We start from the raw sequence: 17974 nt of genomic DNA, 5'->3' as shown, positions 1-17974 counted from the left end.
CTTTATACAAAACGTAAAAGCAGCATAACAACTTGTACTTGTTCTGTTTCTACTTCGTTCTCATTTCTTTTTCGTTTCTGCCCTTTCATTCCCATTGCATTCAAAGCGTCTATAACATCCTTCATCGTTGGCCTTTTGTCTGGACCAAAATCTGTGCAGAGGATCACCAGACGTGTTAAATCAAATGCAGTTGGATGATCAACTTCTTTGAAGCATTCGTGAACCAAATATTTTTTACCACAATTAGCCGCATTTGCAATTAATGTTTTCACATTAACAAAACCATTATGGAAAACTAAACTTCCTTTTGACCATCAGCTCCAGCAGTAGAATACCACAAAAATAAACATTAGATTTCATGGTCCTCTCACTTGTGTATAAGAACATATAAGAAACATAATTGTATAAGAGCGAAAAAAAATAGATAAATATGAGGATCATGGCAGAGCTAGTTAGTGCACACTAAGAGCATTATAAGTCCTTGACTCATTTGGAGTTTACAATCGTATAATTGCTAACACGTAAGAGCTATCTCTATTTTCCACAATTCACTAAGAATATCGACCTTAGCAAGGGAAAAATCGACTTCTCAAATTGTGTTACATGTGTGGTAAAGAAGCTGAGGCAGTCAGTCATCTATTCGTAAACTGTAGGATCACAGACAAGAAAAAAGTGGACAGGAATACCAAATTCTTTCGGTGAGTAGCAAACTCTCAAAGAAGAAGTGAACACGCTAATAGAGTGTATGCAAATCCTAACAGATGATGTCACATTAAGGTTGCTTTTGTAGGATGAGATCGAGTTGTTAACAGATGAAAGAGCAAATTAAGGTTGTTTTTGTAGTCTTCCATTCGATTTTCTACAATTACATTAAGTAGAAGTAGACAATATCACTTAGGTTGGCCCTCTCTACCTTCTACAAGTAGGGGTAAGGTCTGCGTAAACTCTACCTTACCTAGATCCCACTCGTGGGATTATAATACTGAGTATGTTGTTATTGTTGTAATTTCTCAACTAAATGTAGTGTTCTGTTCTTATATTTCTGGATGGATTACATGTATACGGTCGATGAAATCTAATGTTTATATATTTGACATTCTACTGCTAAAGCTGATAACCAAAACTAACTTACTTTGTTTTAAGAAATTCAAAATATTTTAATCAATAACATTTAAAACTTATACTATTAGAATTATTATTTTTGGTAACTAAACACATTTTATTATCAAAGAGGCAATGTACAACTCAAAAAAGGAAATAACAACCAGCCTTATTCCAACTCCACAGACAGACCTAGTAAATCACTATGCATAATCTCCCTATCTCCTAACCACAATTTGCTAAACTGGATAGTAATTCAGCTAATTCAAACACCTAGCTAGTTTCCCATGCATGCTTGCTCGAACATAAACCTCTTGAATAATCTTTCTCACAATAATATCTTCGCAGCGACATGTATTTTGAAAACTCTATGATTTCCTTCCATCCACAACTCATAAACAGTGGCAACATTGCCTTTGCCATTACACATAGTTTCATATCACTGTATTTCTCCAGTACAGTTCATAGCTTGTCTATTAATTACTTGCCAATGCTCTTCTCCACACGTAGGAAGCTACAAATCACTCAAAAAATAAGTGTTCTATATTTTCCGATTCAATATCATAGAGAGGACATAAAAGACATACTTGCATTCCTCATTTTAGCATCCTATTAGTATATGGCCTACCATGAATAGTCACGTATAAGATGAACAACCACTTTGATAAGTCTAGATTGTTGCACATTAATCTCCTCCAAGGCACAATAAGCTGGACACCTATCAATTTTTGGTACATCAATTTGATTGAAAACATGTATATCTATAACAATTCAGTTTCAATCATACCTACCTCCTCAATGTATTTTTTGCGCCTTCAATATCTTCTGAACTATCCAACATGCTTGATAAAAATATTTACATACATTATTTTTTTAATACTATATTTTATCACAAATAATTAATTTTTCTATATAAAAAAGGGAAAAGGGACAAATATACCCCTGAAATATAGCAAATAGTACGCAGGTACTCTCCTTCATACTTTTGGGACATTGGTGCCCCTGCCATCCAAAAACTAGAGCATATATACCATTTTATACTAACGGACATACATGTGTCATAATCGTATTCATTGACCCGACATTTATTAAATATCGGATCGACGGATAAGATTGCGCTACGTATCCCTATTTTAGTCTTCCGTTAGAGTGAAGGGCATATATGCTCTAGTTTTTTTACTACAAGGGCACCAATATAACAAAAATATGACAGGAGGACATCTGCATACCATTTATGATAATTCGGTTATATTTGTCGTTTTTTCCTATAAAAAATATAATAATTTAGTAATAATTTGGGTTTTTTTTGAGGCCTAAGCATATACCTTATTTTGCATAACATAGAGCCGCCCTCCCCAACAGAACGCGCCGCTGTAAAGCAGCCATTAACGGCGAACAGAGGTTTTGTCCCCGGTGAACCAATGAAGGCTTCAAGCTCCGACACGAACCAACCAGCGAGCTCGAAGCTCGCGCAACCGATAACAACCAAATTTCACCAGTGAACCAGCGACACCAACTCCGGCAAAACAGGTAATCTTATATATATATATATATATATATATATATATTTATCTTTGTTTATTCTCTGCGTTTCATATCTGGCTGGAGGAGTTTAAACTCCGGCCATCATTATTGTTATTTTATGTTTTTTTAGTTACTGATATAATTTTCCGATAAAGTTCAACTTCTCTGACCAGCTATGTTGAGTTTTTGCCAATAACATTATTTTATTTCGGGTGTTCAAACTGCCATAAGCTTTTCCTGTTACTTGTTGCTTTTTATGGGATTTGGGTGTTTTTTTTTGTTGCTGTTAGAGGTTAATTTGGGCGTTCTTGGTTGGATTTTCCTCAAGTTTTCAGCTGAAAAAAGTGAGCTTGACAATGGAAGAAGATAAGGGGTTGAAGAAAGAGAAGAAAAACATCCCTGTACTGCCATGGATGAGAAACCCAGTTGATATTACTACCTTTGATCAATGCTCTGTAGATCTTTTGCCTTTTATTGATCCCAGGTACTCTTTCAGCATTACTCCCTTCAACCCCAAAAATCAACATGATGTTCCGAGTATCGTAGGTTCTCCATTTCAATTTGTTTATGTGGTTTTGACTTGACACGAACTTTAAGAAACTAAAAAAAAAGACAAATTTTGTGGTCAATACATTGAATGTACCAAATGCTCATTAATCTCGTGGTCTTAAACATGACCTGTAGAAAGTTAGAATTAAAGAGTTGACAAATAATTAAAATATGGTATGCTACAAGTGAATATTTGCTCCAAGAAATAATCCGAATTTTAGGATGACAAACCCTTTTAATACAGTTCATGAAGGCTATTGAAGTGCTAATTCCTGGAAATTTGGAGGCGTTAACAACAAAGAAATTGTTGGAGTTATCTTATCAATTCTATCTAGTTCCAATAAGCTTGATGTTGGAAATATACATTCTTTTTTAAATGGATTAAAAAAGGAGATTAAGAAGTTGAAATGGAGTGAGTACATCTTTAGAAACTGCATAAAGGTTCTATCTTTTAAAAATATTAGTAACTCGTTCAAACAGTTATATGAATGTTGGCAGAAGTGATCAGAAGATTTAAAGATAATTTGGAGGGCTCATTTGTGAAGAACTCCATTCTATCTCTCCCTCATTACGAACAAAAAAGTGGAATGAAATCCCAGTTATACACTCCCTTCGTTCTACGAACCCTTGTTGATTCTGAACGAATACTTTTATCATCATGTGGAACATATGGCAAGACATCAATAGGAGATTTATTGTTGATAAAAAGCGTCACATTTCTATTATTATTAAGAATAGATGGTTAGGAAGCTTATACTTTTGGTGTAGGAGTAGTTTGATTTAAATATCCCAGAATTTAGAGATGTTCAAGTTTCTACAAGTTTCTACAAGTTTCTGTAGCTTTTTTGGACTTGGTTAGCTCCTTAATTTTAGATTAGCATTTTGTAATAGAGCTAACAATGTCTTTTACTTTTCTATGCTCTGTAAATTTTGCATTTTCTTGATAGAAGATGTTTTGAGTTTCTGGGAATGTAGTTTTTGTATGGTTTTCTTGTAATTTTTCAAACCCTGCCTCGGAAGCTTGGTATTTACGTGGAGAACTATAGAAAAGTGCTACTGCCCTCGTGGTTTCTTGGTTATCATCCTTCTGTCTTACAATCTATATGACATTCTTTTTGTTTTGGGATGTGGCAAAATCTTTTGGTTCCCTTTTATTAATAATGTTACTTTCTATAGCCTTTTACCAGGTTCAAGTATTCAAATTATTTAACTAATCAAATACTAAATTCTGATGGTATATTGTATGTTCTATTAATCAAACTAACTTTTCAAATTAAAGTACTACTTGTATCCTGTACAACATAAACTAACAAGTTAAACTCCATGCACCAAAATGGTGTCCCATAATATGGGAAGGATGGAATACAAACGGGTTGAGAAAATTGTGTTGAAAGTATATTTATTAATGGCATCATTTAGAATACGATCACTGAGATCTAATACTATCTTACAGCTGAAGAACTATATGACCTGGTGTGGGACACATTTTCCGAATGTTTTGTTTCCGTCTTGTTATTATATTTTTACAGACAGATATGAATGTTGCTCATCCATATTCTTCAATCGTTTGTATTGGCTGCTGGTTCCCAATCGATAGCATGGCCAATTGGCAAACCCCATCTCAAAAGAAAAAAGTTCTCCATTCCTCCAGGATAAGGAATGAGCAAAATGGAAATTATTGTTAATGATCACCTCTCATTTTCGACAATTAATATTTCATTTCTTATCCGAAATATCCTCAGTTTATTACTTTGCTTTACTGTTTATAATAAAATTCCTATGATTGCAGTTGAAACATTGTTACACTTATACCTTATGCTTTCTTGACACTTCATACTGGATCTTGTACACTTCCACTCCAACTTACTCTTACCCATACATGTTTCTTCACTAGGTTAGTGGCGGCTTTGAAGAATATGAGCATCACTTCACTCTTTCCCATGCAACTTGCTGTCTGGCAAGAGACGATTGGACCTGGCTCTTTTGAACGAGACCTTTGTATAAATTCACCTACAGGGAGCGGGAAAACTATTGCTTATGCCTTACCAATTGTTCAGATGCTGTCTACACGTGCTGTTAAATGTCTTCGTGCATTAGTGGTCTTGCCTACTAGAGACCTTGCATTGCAGGTTATTCACCGTAGTTTTTTAGTTTTAGTTTTGGAAAATGCGCAGTGCATAATTACACAAATTCTCAGTTACCTGTAAATCTTTGGATCAACTGTCTTTCCAACTTTGCCTCCTTCTTGGCCTTTTCTTTTTTTGATGGGCAAGTCAATGATCATCCTAGGTTTTCGTCGCCTTAAAACTATGACTTCATGCTACCTATCACAAAAGAAAAAAACACTACAAGTTCATACTTTGGCTGAGTTCTTTTACTTGCAATCTAATAATTGGTGGAATTTTGTCATAGTGACTCAGAGGCTTTTTGTAAGAATACCTCCAACTTCTAAGTGGGTTCTTCACACCAGTGACATATCTACATTTGCATTTGCACATGCAATTATTTATTTATTTATTAAGGCCTCTCTATTTGCACTTTCACATGCAAAGATAGATAACTAGCTTCTCAGAGGAAGATTATGTTTTTACCATTTGTTTCCGTTCGCAGGTCAAAGAGGTCTTCTCTGCTCTTGCACCTGCAGTAGGTCTGTCTGTCGGCTTGGCAGTAGGTCAGTCATCAATTTCAGATGAAATCTCTGAGCTCATCAAGAAACCCAATGTTGAGTATGGCATATGTTATGATCCTGAAGAATTCTCATACGAGTTACAAAGTGCAGTAGACATATTAGTGGCAACTCCTGGAAGACTGATGGACCACATCAATAACACTGATGGTTTTACGCTTGAGCATCTATCATATCTTGTAAGCTGCATATATTTAGTTGCTTAGAATTTCTTAGTATGTATATTTACATTAGTCCCCTATTCTTCTCTTCTTTGTTGCGATTAATATCATGGCATAAAGCATTTCTGTCTGAGAATATCTTGATCATCTTAAGAAGTTAAGTGTCCCAGCTAACTTTTTGCACCTTAGGGTCTGCATTCTGTTATCTCATTAGTCTATAAGGTCACTAGGAAAACAAAGCGCAGGGAAGTACCTTTTGATAATTTGAAAGAAGTTTGTTAGAAGTAGGGTGATACGGAGGTAAATCAAACAGACAACTATAGTGCATGTTTTGGCAGCAAATGTGCTGGCTATTTGTCTTTATGTTTATAGATTTCTACGGTCTTTCCACCATCTTCATTTATATCAATGCATTGATCCATCATTAATAACTGTACATGAAAGAAATAGTAGAGCTTTGAAGCAAAAGAGCTGAGTTTTTCATCTAAGGAATAGCTTCCTGTTTAATGTATTTTTGGTGCATCCGTGATGTTTCTATTTGCATAGAGCGTGGGTGTCTTTTGTAGAGAATCACATCCTTTTGTAATTACCTTACTTTTTGTATGTGGGAGCTTTCCCATTATCAATAAAATTATATTTACTTGATTAAATTATCAATATATGTTTGGTATTTTATTTACTTCAATGCCTCTTTCCTATTTGAAAAGGAAAACTTGGAATGCTACTATGCTAATAACTCAGACAATTAAGATTTGTTTCAATTTAATCATTAACCTTCAAAGTGGTAGTTGTAGGTCTTCTGAGTGTGAGGTACATATTATGATATTGCTCGTTTTTTCTTCATTATACTTTGTTGAAACCATTTGACTTACATTTTGGTATCATGTAGGTTGTTGATGAAACAGATAGGTTATTAAGGGAAGCTTATCAGTCCTGGCTTCCTACCGTCATTCAGTTGACCAGCTCTTCTGTTGATGGGAACTTCCCTTCTGCTGCTGATCTTCTTCCTTGCACTTATGGTTCATTGAAGACAATCAGAAGAATGTATGTTGTTATGCCTATCCCCTATTCCTTATGAATTGCTTATATGTGGAATCCTCTTTAGATACACATCTTTCTCTCAGTCGTAATCTGACATTTTTCTAATCAAGAAGTAATTGTCTGATTATTCAAGTCTGGTTTGATTCTTTCTTTGACTGTCATATCTTTTTCAATGTTGAGTTGTTTACTCTTTTGATCATGAAAATGTATCTATCCTTGCACCTAAGTGTGTGACCTAGTGGTTGATGAAGTAGGTGGAGAACCATGAGGTCTCAAATTCAAATTCCAGCAGAGGTAAAAAAAATAAAATCTAGGTGATTTCTTCCAATCTACTCTAACTTTGATGGACAGAATTACTCGATACGTGTGGTGACGGGAGGTAGTAACCTAGCAGGTACCTGGTGGAAAGTCGATATGCACACAAGCTGGCCCAGACACCACTGTCATCCAAAAAGAAATGCATAACGTATTATTTAGTTAGTGGATCCACCTTTGTTGGAAGGCTTACCTTTAATCAATTGATGGTTCATTGAGTTTGCTCCTTAGGATCGAATAGGTTTAAGTGCACATAGGCATTTCACTGTCTTGTTTTCTTTTTGTCCATTTCACGTGTGGGATTTTCTTAAGCATTGCTTTAAAACTAATGCAGGGGCACTGAAAGAGGGTTCAAGGGAAAAGCCTATCCAAGGCTGGCAAAGATGGTTTTATCAGCCACACTAACACAAGACCCAAGTAAACTTGCTCAGCTTGATTTGCATCATCCTCTTCTTTTGACGACTGGAGAAAGACGTTACAAGCTTCCTGAAGAACTCAAATCATTTAAAGTGGTGGGTCTAAGCTACTTGAATGAAATATGGTCTATTTATATATTATCTTCTTTTTCCTGATATGCCTGAAAATGTGTTTATAATTGCATATCATTTATCTTGATGATTAATCTTCTTATTCCAAAAATTATTGTTATTCCATAATATTTAGAAGTCATTGTTGCCTAACCTATCAAAAAGAAGGGAAAAAAGAATCAGTTTGTTGTCTCCAAGTCATAAGGAATTTCCTAATTTACCATAATGTTGTCGAGGAGGAACTTTGTTTTGTTTTCTGTAGATATGCTCACATAGCAGAAATTACTGCTTCAGTGTGGTCTAAATGTTTGTTAGCAGCACCTTACTTTATCTAAAAGCATTGGCTTAAACTGTGTTGTGCATCAACCTTGTGGATTGTCTTGAGACATGAGTGTCTCCCCTACATTGCTAAAGTCCAAACCACTGTTATTAGAAACCAGCACTTTGTTGCTGAAAGTGACTGTTGTTAGATTAGATCTTAGGCCTAACTCACACCCCAAAAGCTAGCTCAAAGGAAGGAGGATTGCCCAAGTCTTATAAGGAGTCCACCCATCTCATCAACAACTGTGCGATACAAAGTGAGGGTTTGTCTAAAAACCATCACTTCATTGCTTAAAGGGACAAAGTGATGCTGAAGGTTTATCTAAAAACCGAAGCAACAGAGCAATGCGAAGTGAAGGTTATCGCCTCATGAGGAAGCAGTGTTCTTCAGAAAGTAATTTATCTAGTGTGAAGCAGTCGATTATTCAACAAACTTTGAAAGATGAAAAAGAAACCAACCATTATTTTTTCCTCCTCTTTTTTGCCCAGTTCAAAATAAAATGTGGGGTGGGGGGAATAGGGATTTTTGCTATTTGAGTATTAGGACTCCTCTCCAAATTACATTTTAATGATGTTTTGTTTGAGCTGTTGAATAAATACTTTCATTGTTGAATTCTGGATGCTGAAGTTTGCAATTCAGTGTTATAAGTACTAAATTTTTTATACTGGGTAATTTTTGTGCTTTCAATGCATTGTGTGCTTCAATTTGAAAAGTTTGCACCTGACTTCTCACTTTTCCCTCCCATTGGATTTGTGCTATTTTGTGCCACACTGTTCCTCGCAGGCAGATGATTGATATCAGTGATTTTACCTTCCTTTTGTGTAGCTATGTCAATCGAAGCTTAAGCCACTCTATCTAGTTTCCCTTCTTCAAAGCCTGCAAGGGGAGAAATCAATTATTTTCACGTCATCCGTGGAGTCCACTCATAGATTATGCACCTTGCTCAAGTTTTTCGACAATTTGCAAATTGAGTTCAAGGAGTATTCTCGTCTTCAACGGCAATCTGTAAGAAGGTACTTAGATACATTCGCTTAACAACTTGAGTTTTGCCCTGAGCTGTTACATTATGTAATTTGCTAGAGAAGTTTGCAGTCAACTGTATTATGATGTTTTGCATGAGCCCACATTTTACTGAAGCTATCTGAATGTAGTCATGCGTGGAGCCATCTAGGTTGCCAAAAAGCTGTAATGTACTACTATACTGTTAAAAAATCTGTTTTGTTTAGTTGGTTTCCAAAGTGCTATATTAGAAGTACACAAATATCTGGGGTTCGGATAAAAAGGATAGATTCCAGTGTTCCAAAATTATGTATCAGAGACTATTTTTCTGATCAACAAATGCATCAGAGAATCTTTTCTGGCCATATGGAATGCCTGCATCTCACTGGAAATCTGTCTACCTAATCCAAGTGACCGCTGAAGGCTGTTAACCTTTATAGGTTTTTGGCTTTATCAAAAAAAACAACCTTTATAGGTTTCTGGAGAAGAAAGGGCATGTTTGGTATTGTTCTGTCTTGATTGCCATCTTATTTAGTTTACTCGAGCTTTAGACTTGCAAGTTGGATTAATGGAAAAGTTAAAAAAAGAAAACGAAGTACAGAAAAATTAAATATAATTGGTCGTCATATTTATACTTGACGTTGTTGAAAGGTGATGTTACGTTTATTTGGGAAACGTTTTGTGGTGAACCACCTGTGTGATTGGTCTTGCATATTTAAGTCTACCATCTTGCAACTTAATATCCTGAACTTTTGCCTTACAGCAAGACGTTGAGGGCTTTCCGGTCAGGGCAAGTGCAAGTGCTTATTTCCTCTGATGCTATGACTCGTGGAATGGATGTTGAAGGAGTGAGAAATGTCATAAACTATGATATGCCTGCATATATAAAAACATTTATTCATCGGGCAGGCAGAACTGCAAGAGCGGGCCTAAGTGGATGTTGCTTTATGTTAATGCATAAAGATGAGGTATGTCTTTTTAAATGACGGGGAGTAAATGTTTTAAAGATTCCAACTTTAAATGATCTATTTTTCGTACTGAGACATTAAGTTCTGGCCCCTAAGGAAGCTAAAATTTTGTAAATTACCTGATATAGTAAATCTGACTATAGCATGCTATTAACATAATAAGTACCTTTTTCTTTGGGGTACTTCATTAAATTAAGTTTTGCTCTAACAGTAGAGTAATGACTACTTGAGCTGATTGGTTAAAAAAATTGATTATTTGAACTGGTTCACTGCCATCAAATGGTCACAAAATTGGAAAAAAAAAAGGTCAGATCTTGTCTCTCATAAGCTGCCATAAAAGCTAAACACTTCTCCACTCTCAATGTGCTTGTATTCATATTGTTATCCTAACTGTCACAGCACTTGGAGTGTTCAATGTTTTAGGATACTTTGTGATGTACGAACATACTTGTAAAAATAAATGATCTAATCTCAGACTATTAACTGTGCATACCACCAAGTTTCTCAACCCTTCCGCGATATACTTTTTCGATGGAGGAGTTCGGCTTGGAACTTTGAAGCACTAAACTTTCTTTTGCTTTTGCAGCAAATTCTTGTTTAAATATGAAATTTTCCAATGCTAATTTTTGTAGATCAAGCGCTTCAAGAAGATGCTACAAAAAGCTGACTGTAACTCTTGCCCTACCTATTCTGCTTCTTCTGAAGTGATAGAGTCACTTCGCTCTGTGTACACCTCAGGTACTTTCTTTTTCCATTTTCAACATGTTTGTAAGTACTTGGCAATCAAAGTGGAGCACTATATGTTGAAATTATGAAGAAACCAGCAGTAGTTCATTTACCTGATCTGATACTTAAACCTTGAGATCTCCTATTAGCCTTTTTTGGAGAAAAATAAAGTATTAGAACTATTTCTGCAATTATCTTCAGTTATTCTGTGTTTTTAATTGAACCTCTTTTCATTGTTTTCTAGCTTTGGAGAAACTTAGAGAGAATGTTGAATCAGAAAAGTTTAAGAAAAGCAAGATTAGGTTGAAATCTTCAAATGTGAGAAAGGAGAAGTGAAAAGCTGTCCATGGTGATAACTTCCATTTTCCTAGGCAGTGTAGTCCTCTGTTGCAACCAGTTTATGATATCATGGTGAGTCGCTACATTTTGATATTATTGTGTTATTTTCATTTTTATGTCATTATGTTTCTTGCTGCTTGCCTATAGATTGTTAGCATTGTTCTTGGTTCTCTAGTTGATGCCACACAAAAGAGTACAGAAAAAAGTGTTCCAATGTTGTTTCTCCTGACAGTGGTAATTCATGTTTTTTGTATTATTTTTTTTGCTCTTTTTCTATTGCAGCTATCTTCATCCATTCGATGCAAATATTAAGATAAGGTGGATATCATTCTGCCTTTTGTTTAAAAAGTTGCACTGTTTTTATAAAATTAATTAGAATTTGAAGGTCATATGATTCTAGCAGAACTGCTGGTATTCTATAAGCTGAAAGAGAGGATAAGGGAACTAGACTAGAAAAACTAGGAGTAAGGAGAAGTGGGGAGGGTCGGGTATATTGAAGTTGGAGGGTAAACTGACTCTCCAATTTAGCATATTGTCTCTTCTGGTATGGGAGAAAAGCACTAGTTAAGAACAAAGGTAAGAAATGATGTGTGACAACCAGTAGGCAAGTAAGTTCTTTTGATGTAAAATTGTTCAGTTGTTCATATAAAGTATGCATGTTTCTGCATTCTCGTGTTCTGGTCTAAATGCATGCTGTGGAATAGAATACTTTGTTTATTTATAAAAGAAACAAAAATACTGGCACTCAGGGTGTGACCTAGTGGTAAATGAAGTAGGAGGAGAACCATGAAGTCTCAAGGTCAACTCCCAACCAAGACAAAAGATACTAGGTGATTTCTTCCCATCTACCTAAGTCTTGGTGGGCAGGGGTGCCCCGTAGGTTGGTGGGAGCAGCAGGCACCCAGTAATATAATCAAGGTGCGTAGAAGTTGGCTTGGACAATGCCGTAAAAAAGAAACAAAGATACTGTGCATAGCAATTTCTTAACTGGACTGAAGTTACTTTGGGAAAATTTAAAGAAGTAGTGATAAGTATTCTGATAGTTCGATAGAGATATTTTCCTTTCTCACACGGTTACATTTAGTCAATATATCTGGCAATAAGAGTTTACAGTCCAATCTTCGCTGACTTTGTAACTAAGAGATAATTTGCTGAAGGAAAACAGCAAGAATCAGTAGATTGGTCAGGAAATTGAAAATTGAAAGTACTCTCAGCCAGCCTAAGTAGACACTTTAGCTGCCAAATGCAGAAAGAGACCTCTGAACTTCTTTGAGAAAAGATTTAGAATTTTTTGCATTTGAAGGTAAAGCAGAATAAGTTGAAGATGATGACAGAAAAGAACTCTTCAGAGAGAGTGCCTCACTTGTGCTAGCTTCTCTCTCCTCTTTGATGGTTTCTAGCATTTTTGAGGCTCGGTGTCTCATGACATTTACAAACTGTGGTGGTGCTACCTCTGTAACAAACCTAGCAATACGAGCATTTGTCATCTTCTTAGTAGGTTTTGGTAGAGACTGCAGTTGAGAAAAAAGGTCCAAGATGCTTGCTAGAACTGCAGAAGTAGTGTTTAAGAAGAAGGTGGGTTGTATGAGTTAAAAACCACAGAAGGGGTGAAATTTATAGGGTTGTGGATTATATTATCCTTCTATGGTCTGGCTTAAATTGAACCAGTCGTCTTAATCGAGGTTTTAATTATTTTTTGCTGTTAGTGCCGTCACTTACTTTTAGTCTTAATTGAACAGATAAAGATGTTATCATCATAGTCATCCTCTTGATGAGATATCCTCATATGGAGCCACGGAATGCAATGTGTCTATGCATGAGTAGAAAAAGCAATACATCTTAAATATGCGGTATTTGTTGCCTTTGAAAGCTTCCAAATTTGNTCATCCTCTTGATGAGATATCCTCATATGGAGCCACGGAATGCAATGTGTCTATGCATGAGTAGAAAAAGCAACACATCTTAAATATGTGGTATTTGTTGCCTTTGAAAGCTTCCAAATTTGAACTTTTCCTTATTGAGCTGGAACCTGCTGATTGAATGCCACATGCCCTTTCTGCATTTAGTGATTCACAGCATATGAAAAATTATTGTGATTGGTTCTGTGCATGTAACAAAGGGTTGCACTAGAGACGAGACACATTTTTATCTTTCTAGAATTGCAGTTGGTAGCTTGATTAGCATCACTTAATCCCTCTATGTGGGTTATATACTAAAGACTTGTACATTATGAAATCTATTTGTCAGATACTTACTTATCACCATTCTAACATATATTTCAGATACTTATCACCATTCTAACATATATTTCAGAAACTTACTTATCACCATTCTAACATAATGTCAACATCCATGCCTTAACTTGTTTGTGTGAAGAACCTTTAGTTAATGGCATTTTAACCTTAATAATATAGTTCAACTCGTGCTGCTCTGCCTTTTACTATGGTGAGGCAGGTCCCACTTTACCATGATTTTGCCCCATCTCTCCCCTGTAATTGTCTTGTTTAATTTCTTGCTTACTTCTCCAGTCTTTCTGTTGGTTTGTAGAATTTTAGCCTCTGTATATCCTTCTATTCTTCTTTTACTTCTTCATTTCTTCTCCTTTACAAACCTACTTTCAAAGTTCAATTTAACTATTTGTTGGTGTTCTGGTTTTATAGATGTACATTACATTTTTCTAGAGTCTTCTCAATGTCATGGCTTTTGAAGAGGGATGTGGAATCACTTAAGAGTTTAAATCAGCCTTTTCATGATATTCTTAAACAAAATCCCGGGACTTCTGGCTTTTCATTCTTTTCGACAAATGATAAATAATTATACGAATATCAATTTTGTTGGGAAAAATTCTCAAATTTGTGGTAAACAAGGAAAATAATCTGATTATCGCTGTTGCTGCTAGTTTTGGAGGAGAAAGCTTTGTGATTCTGTTAACTGTGTTCTTTCTTCTTTCAGTAGATAGGTGATGATGAAAGGTTAGAACAAGAGGAAAATGTGCTAAGAATGGTAGTTGAATCCACTAGTAGTGTCTAGTACAGATTAATAATGAGGATATGTACAATTTAAACGTTGTTTGATCTGACCTTAAATGAAACAAGACGTGGGACAGGTAGTAAATATAACTCAAAAGAAAATGTAACCCAGGATTACGTAAAGCTTTATAATGTCGCTAAAAGAAGAGACACTCACTGTCTTTAGAAAATTTTAGCCGAATGGTAAAACATCACTGCAGAGTATGTTTATGCACGGTAATTTTCACAAATGTCATCAGCAGTCAGCTTTTTGTCTGTCAGAACTTGGAAATAAAATAATCCTTAAAACGTTTCTCCCACGTCTTTAGTCTATTTATGAAATTATTTAAAATTTTGTGTTGTTTTTGTTAATTTTCTTTAATGATGTATTATTTAAATGAAAAATTTGAATGAGGAGGAGGAGGGTGAATTCCTGATAGCAAGGAAACAGAAATAGGAACAGGGGGAACGAGGGAACTTTTTATGGAAGGGAGAGTAAGCTTCAAAGGGGTAGACTTTGAGGGTAGAAGGGTGAGGGTGAGGGTGGGGTGGGAAGGAGAGATAAGGAAGCGGGGAAAAACTAAAAGTCCAAGTATACTAGACTCACAGAGGAAAACTGCAGGGAGGGGGAAAGTAAGGGAGGAGGTTTCTTGTGGTTTGGAGGAAAGCACCTTTTTAGAACTAAAAGGAAGAAGTGCTGGGTCCATGATCAGTTAGTATTATGTTCTAGGGAAGGGGGGAACAAGAAGGTTTTTCAATGTAAAGTTGCTCAATTGTTTGTTTTAGTATGAATGTTACTACATTCTCTCATTCTNNTCCATGATCAGTTAGTATTATGTTCTAGGGAAGGGGGGAACAAGAAGGTTTTTCAATGTAAAGTTGCTCAATTGTTTGTTTTAGTATGAATGTTACTACATTCTCTCATTCTGCTGTAATTAGATGCATTTGAGTTCACTGTGCGATAGAATGTTATCGTATGCTTGTAAAGCCCTTCCTTAGTGCCTGTTTTGTAGAATAACATATATTAATTATGTATAAAAGAAACAGGATACAAGAAGTGCATAACAATTTCATTGCCGTACTGAAGTAAATTTGGTAATATTTACAGAAAGTAGCAACAGAAATTTACTGATAATTCAAAGGAGGAATTTTCATCTTCCCATAGAGGTTACATACAGTCAATACTTATCTAGTCTCAGCAGGCTTGGACTCTGTCCAAAGCTTTGCGGACTTTCTTACTAAGAAAGATAGAATTTGCTGAAGGAAAAAAACAAGGACTCAGTAGACTGGTCAAAAATTAAAAGCATTCTTAGCAAGCTAGAGTATATACTTTAGCTGCCAAATACAGAAAACGACCTCTGAACTTCTTTGAGAAAATATTTAGAACTTTTTGCATTTGATGATGAAGCAGAATAAGCTGAAGACGATGAAGGTGAATAACTCTTCAGAGAAAGTGACTCGCTTGTGCTAGCTTCTTTCTCCTCCTCTTTGATGGTTTCTAGCATCTTTGAGGCTCGGTTTCTCATGACATTTACAAATTGTGGTGGTGCTACCTCTGTAACAAACCTAGCAATACGAGCATTTGCCATCTTCTTTTGTAAGTTTTCAAAGAGACTGCAGTTGAGTGGAAAGGTGCAAGATGCTTAGATAGAACTATAGAAGTAGTGTTTTGAGGATAAGGTGGATTGTATGCCTTACAAACACAAATGAGATGATATTTATAGGGGTTTTAATTAGATAATCCTTTATGATCTGGCTTAAAATGAACTCAATCGAAGTTTTAATCATTTTTAGCTGTTAGTGCAGCCACTTACTTTTAGTATTAATTGCACAGACAAAGATGTCTCTAATCGTGGTCATCTTATTGAAGAGATATCCTCCTAGATGGGACCGCAGAATGCAATGTGTCTATCCATGAGTAGAAAAAAACAGCATAACTTAAATATGCGGTTTTTGTTTCCATCAATATCTTCCAATATTCAACTTTACCTCATTGAGCTGCAACCTGCTGATTGAATGCCACATGCCCCTTTCTGCATTTCATATCTAAACTGGTTCTTTCGTGCAGATCTAGATGAATCGTGCAGTCGGTGGAGGGTCAAAAAGACTAATCCTGTTCGCGGGATTGTGAAAGCTGAACTTTCCATGAAGGTTCATAGCCAAAATTTGAGTCTCTTGCGCTACAATGTGAGAAAAATTCAAGTATATAAGCACCCAGGGGACGTCGATGGAGACGCGTTTTATTTGGTTGGTATGAAAATATTGAATGGCTGGGATTCTTCATTGCTGGTGAAAATTGAAAAAACTGGAGATTCTCATCTTGAACTATGATTATAATGGCAATCGTTAACTTTAAAAATGACATACACCAGTTTTTGTTATTTGCTGGAGATCTTTCATACTTCAATTTTATTTATTTATGTTGTATGTTGTATATGGGTGATTCCTCGGGAAACAGCCTCTACCTCCATGAGGTAGGAGTAAGGTCTACGTACACTTTACCTTCTCGAGATCCCACTTGTGGGATTTCACTTACTATTTTGTAATGTTTAGATATAGAGGCCACTTGTCGAATTTCACTGGATATATTGTAATGTTCAAATATTTGCATTTAATCTATTATTATTAGAGCTGATGGTCAAGATCACACTTGAACTATCATTTTTTCACGAGTTTCACATCCCAACTATTATGTTCTCTTTCCCTTACTTAAACTATCATAATCTATGTATTAAATTGTTACGTGATACTTGTAGTGATGGGAGGTAGCATGTGTCATGTGACATTAGTCGATGTGAGTGTAAATTGGCTCAGACATCACGATGCATGAATTGTTATGCGATGAATAAGGTTATTTTTCTCACTAGTAATATTATATTTGGTGTCTAGTTAAGATGTAAATTATTTAGATTTAAAATGAGATAAGTGGTTAAAACACACCTAAACTATACCTTTTTTTTTATTTTCATACCCGAACTATCGAAAGTGTGAGAAAGACACCTAAACTATTACATTTTATTTTGAAAAACACACCTCAAGTAAAATATGATAGTGTGTATTACACTCTCTCAATTATTATTTTTTAAATGCCACATAGATTGCCACATGGAAACAAATTCCACCATGTCAAAAGATTAAAGTTTAACTTTCAACATGTAGAAGCATCTTTCTCAATTGAGTCTCTTTGGTGTGTGAAAATTTTGAGTAAATTTAGGGTTTTCACTATTAATTCATAAATTCATCATGGTTTGAAGGTTAGTTACTCATTTGTCAAAAAATGTTAGGGTTCTTATTTTTGTCTCAAAATATTAATGATTTCGTATAATTTTTTAGGTTTTGATCCATACCATCTGAAAAAAATAGAATCGGATGTCATGGACAAACACTCACCCCTCAAATTATTAAAACTACCAAAGGGCGTTGTGGATTCCTTGTATGGCATCATTGATATACAAATATCAGTCCCTTTTGAGCGAGCTTAAGCAACTAGTGTAACATATAATTTAAGGTGTGTTTCTCAAATTTATGAATGATAGTTTAGGTGTGTTTCTTACTCTCCTAATAGTTTAGGTGAGGAAGTCAAACAATTTTATAGTTTAGGTGTGTTTTGATATTTTATTTTTTAAAAAAGAAGAAGCCATGTGGATGAAAATCAAGGCCACACGCGCGTAAAAGAGTGTGTACACACACATTTGGTCCAGTCAACAC

General features: G+C 35.5%; 1 protein-coding gene across 3 annotated transcripts; it reads left to right on the top strand.

Annotated features, from left to right (window-relative positions):
- The first annotated feature begins 2430 nt into the window (after positions 1-2430).
- On the top strand, positions 2431-16700 carry LOC125875947 (DEAD-box ATP-dependent RNA helicase 1-like). 3 transcript variants are annotated; one of them, XR_007447470.1, is made up of 11 exons: positions 2431-2631; positions 2954-3109; positions 5069-5303; positions 5785-6039; positions 6911-7065; positions 7712-7889; positions 9052-9239; positions 9989-10193; positions 10826-10931; positions 11164-11330; positions 16335-16700. XR_007447470.1 is itself a non-coding variant. In XM_049557022.1 (10 exons), the coding sequence occupies exons 2-10, from the start codon at positions 2982-2984 to the stop codon at positions 11253-11255; spliced, it is 1542 nt and encodes a 513-aa protein (XP_049412979.1). In that variant the 5' UTR covers positions 2431-2631; positions 2961-2981; the 3' UTR covers positions 11256-11584. The 3 variants fall into 3 exon arrangements, 2 of the variants coding, with proteins under 2 accessions (XP_049412979.1, XP_049412980.1); XM_049557022.1 differs by lacking the exon at positions 16335-16700 and having other exon boundaries at positions 2961-3109; positions 11164-11584; XM_049557023.1 differs by lacking the exon at positions 16335-16700 and having other exon boundaries at positions 2551-2631; positions 11164-11584.
- The last annotated feature ends 1274 nt before the right edge of the window (positions 16701-17974 follow it).

Source organism: Solanum stenotomum, chromosome 9 (genome assembly GCF_019186545.1).
Source record: "Solanum stenotomum isolate F172 chromosome 9, ASM1918654v1, whole genome shotgun sequence".
Taxonomy (NCBI): domain Eukaryota; kingdom Viridiplantae; phylum Streptophyta; class Magnoliopsida; order Solanales; family Solanaceae; genus Solanum; species Solanum stenotomum.
This window is presented reverse-complemented; position numbering and strand designations above follow the sequence as displayed.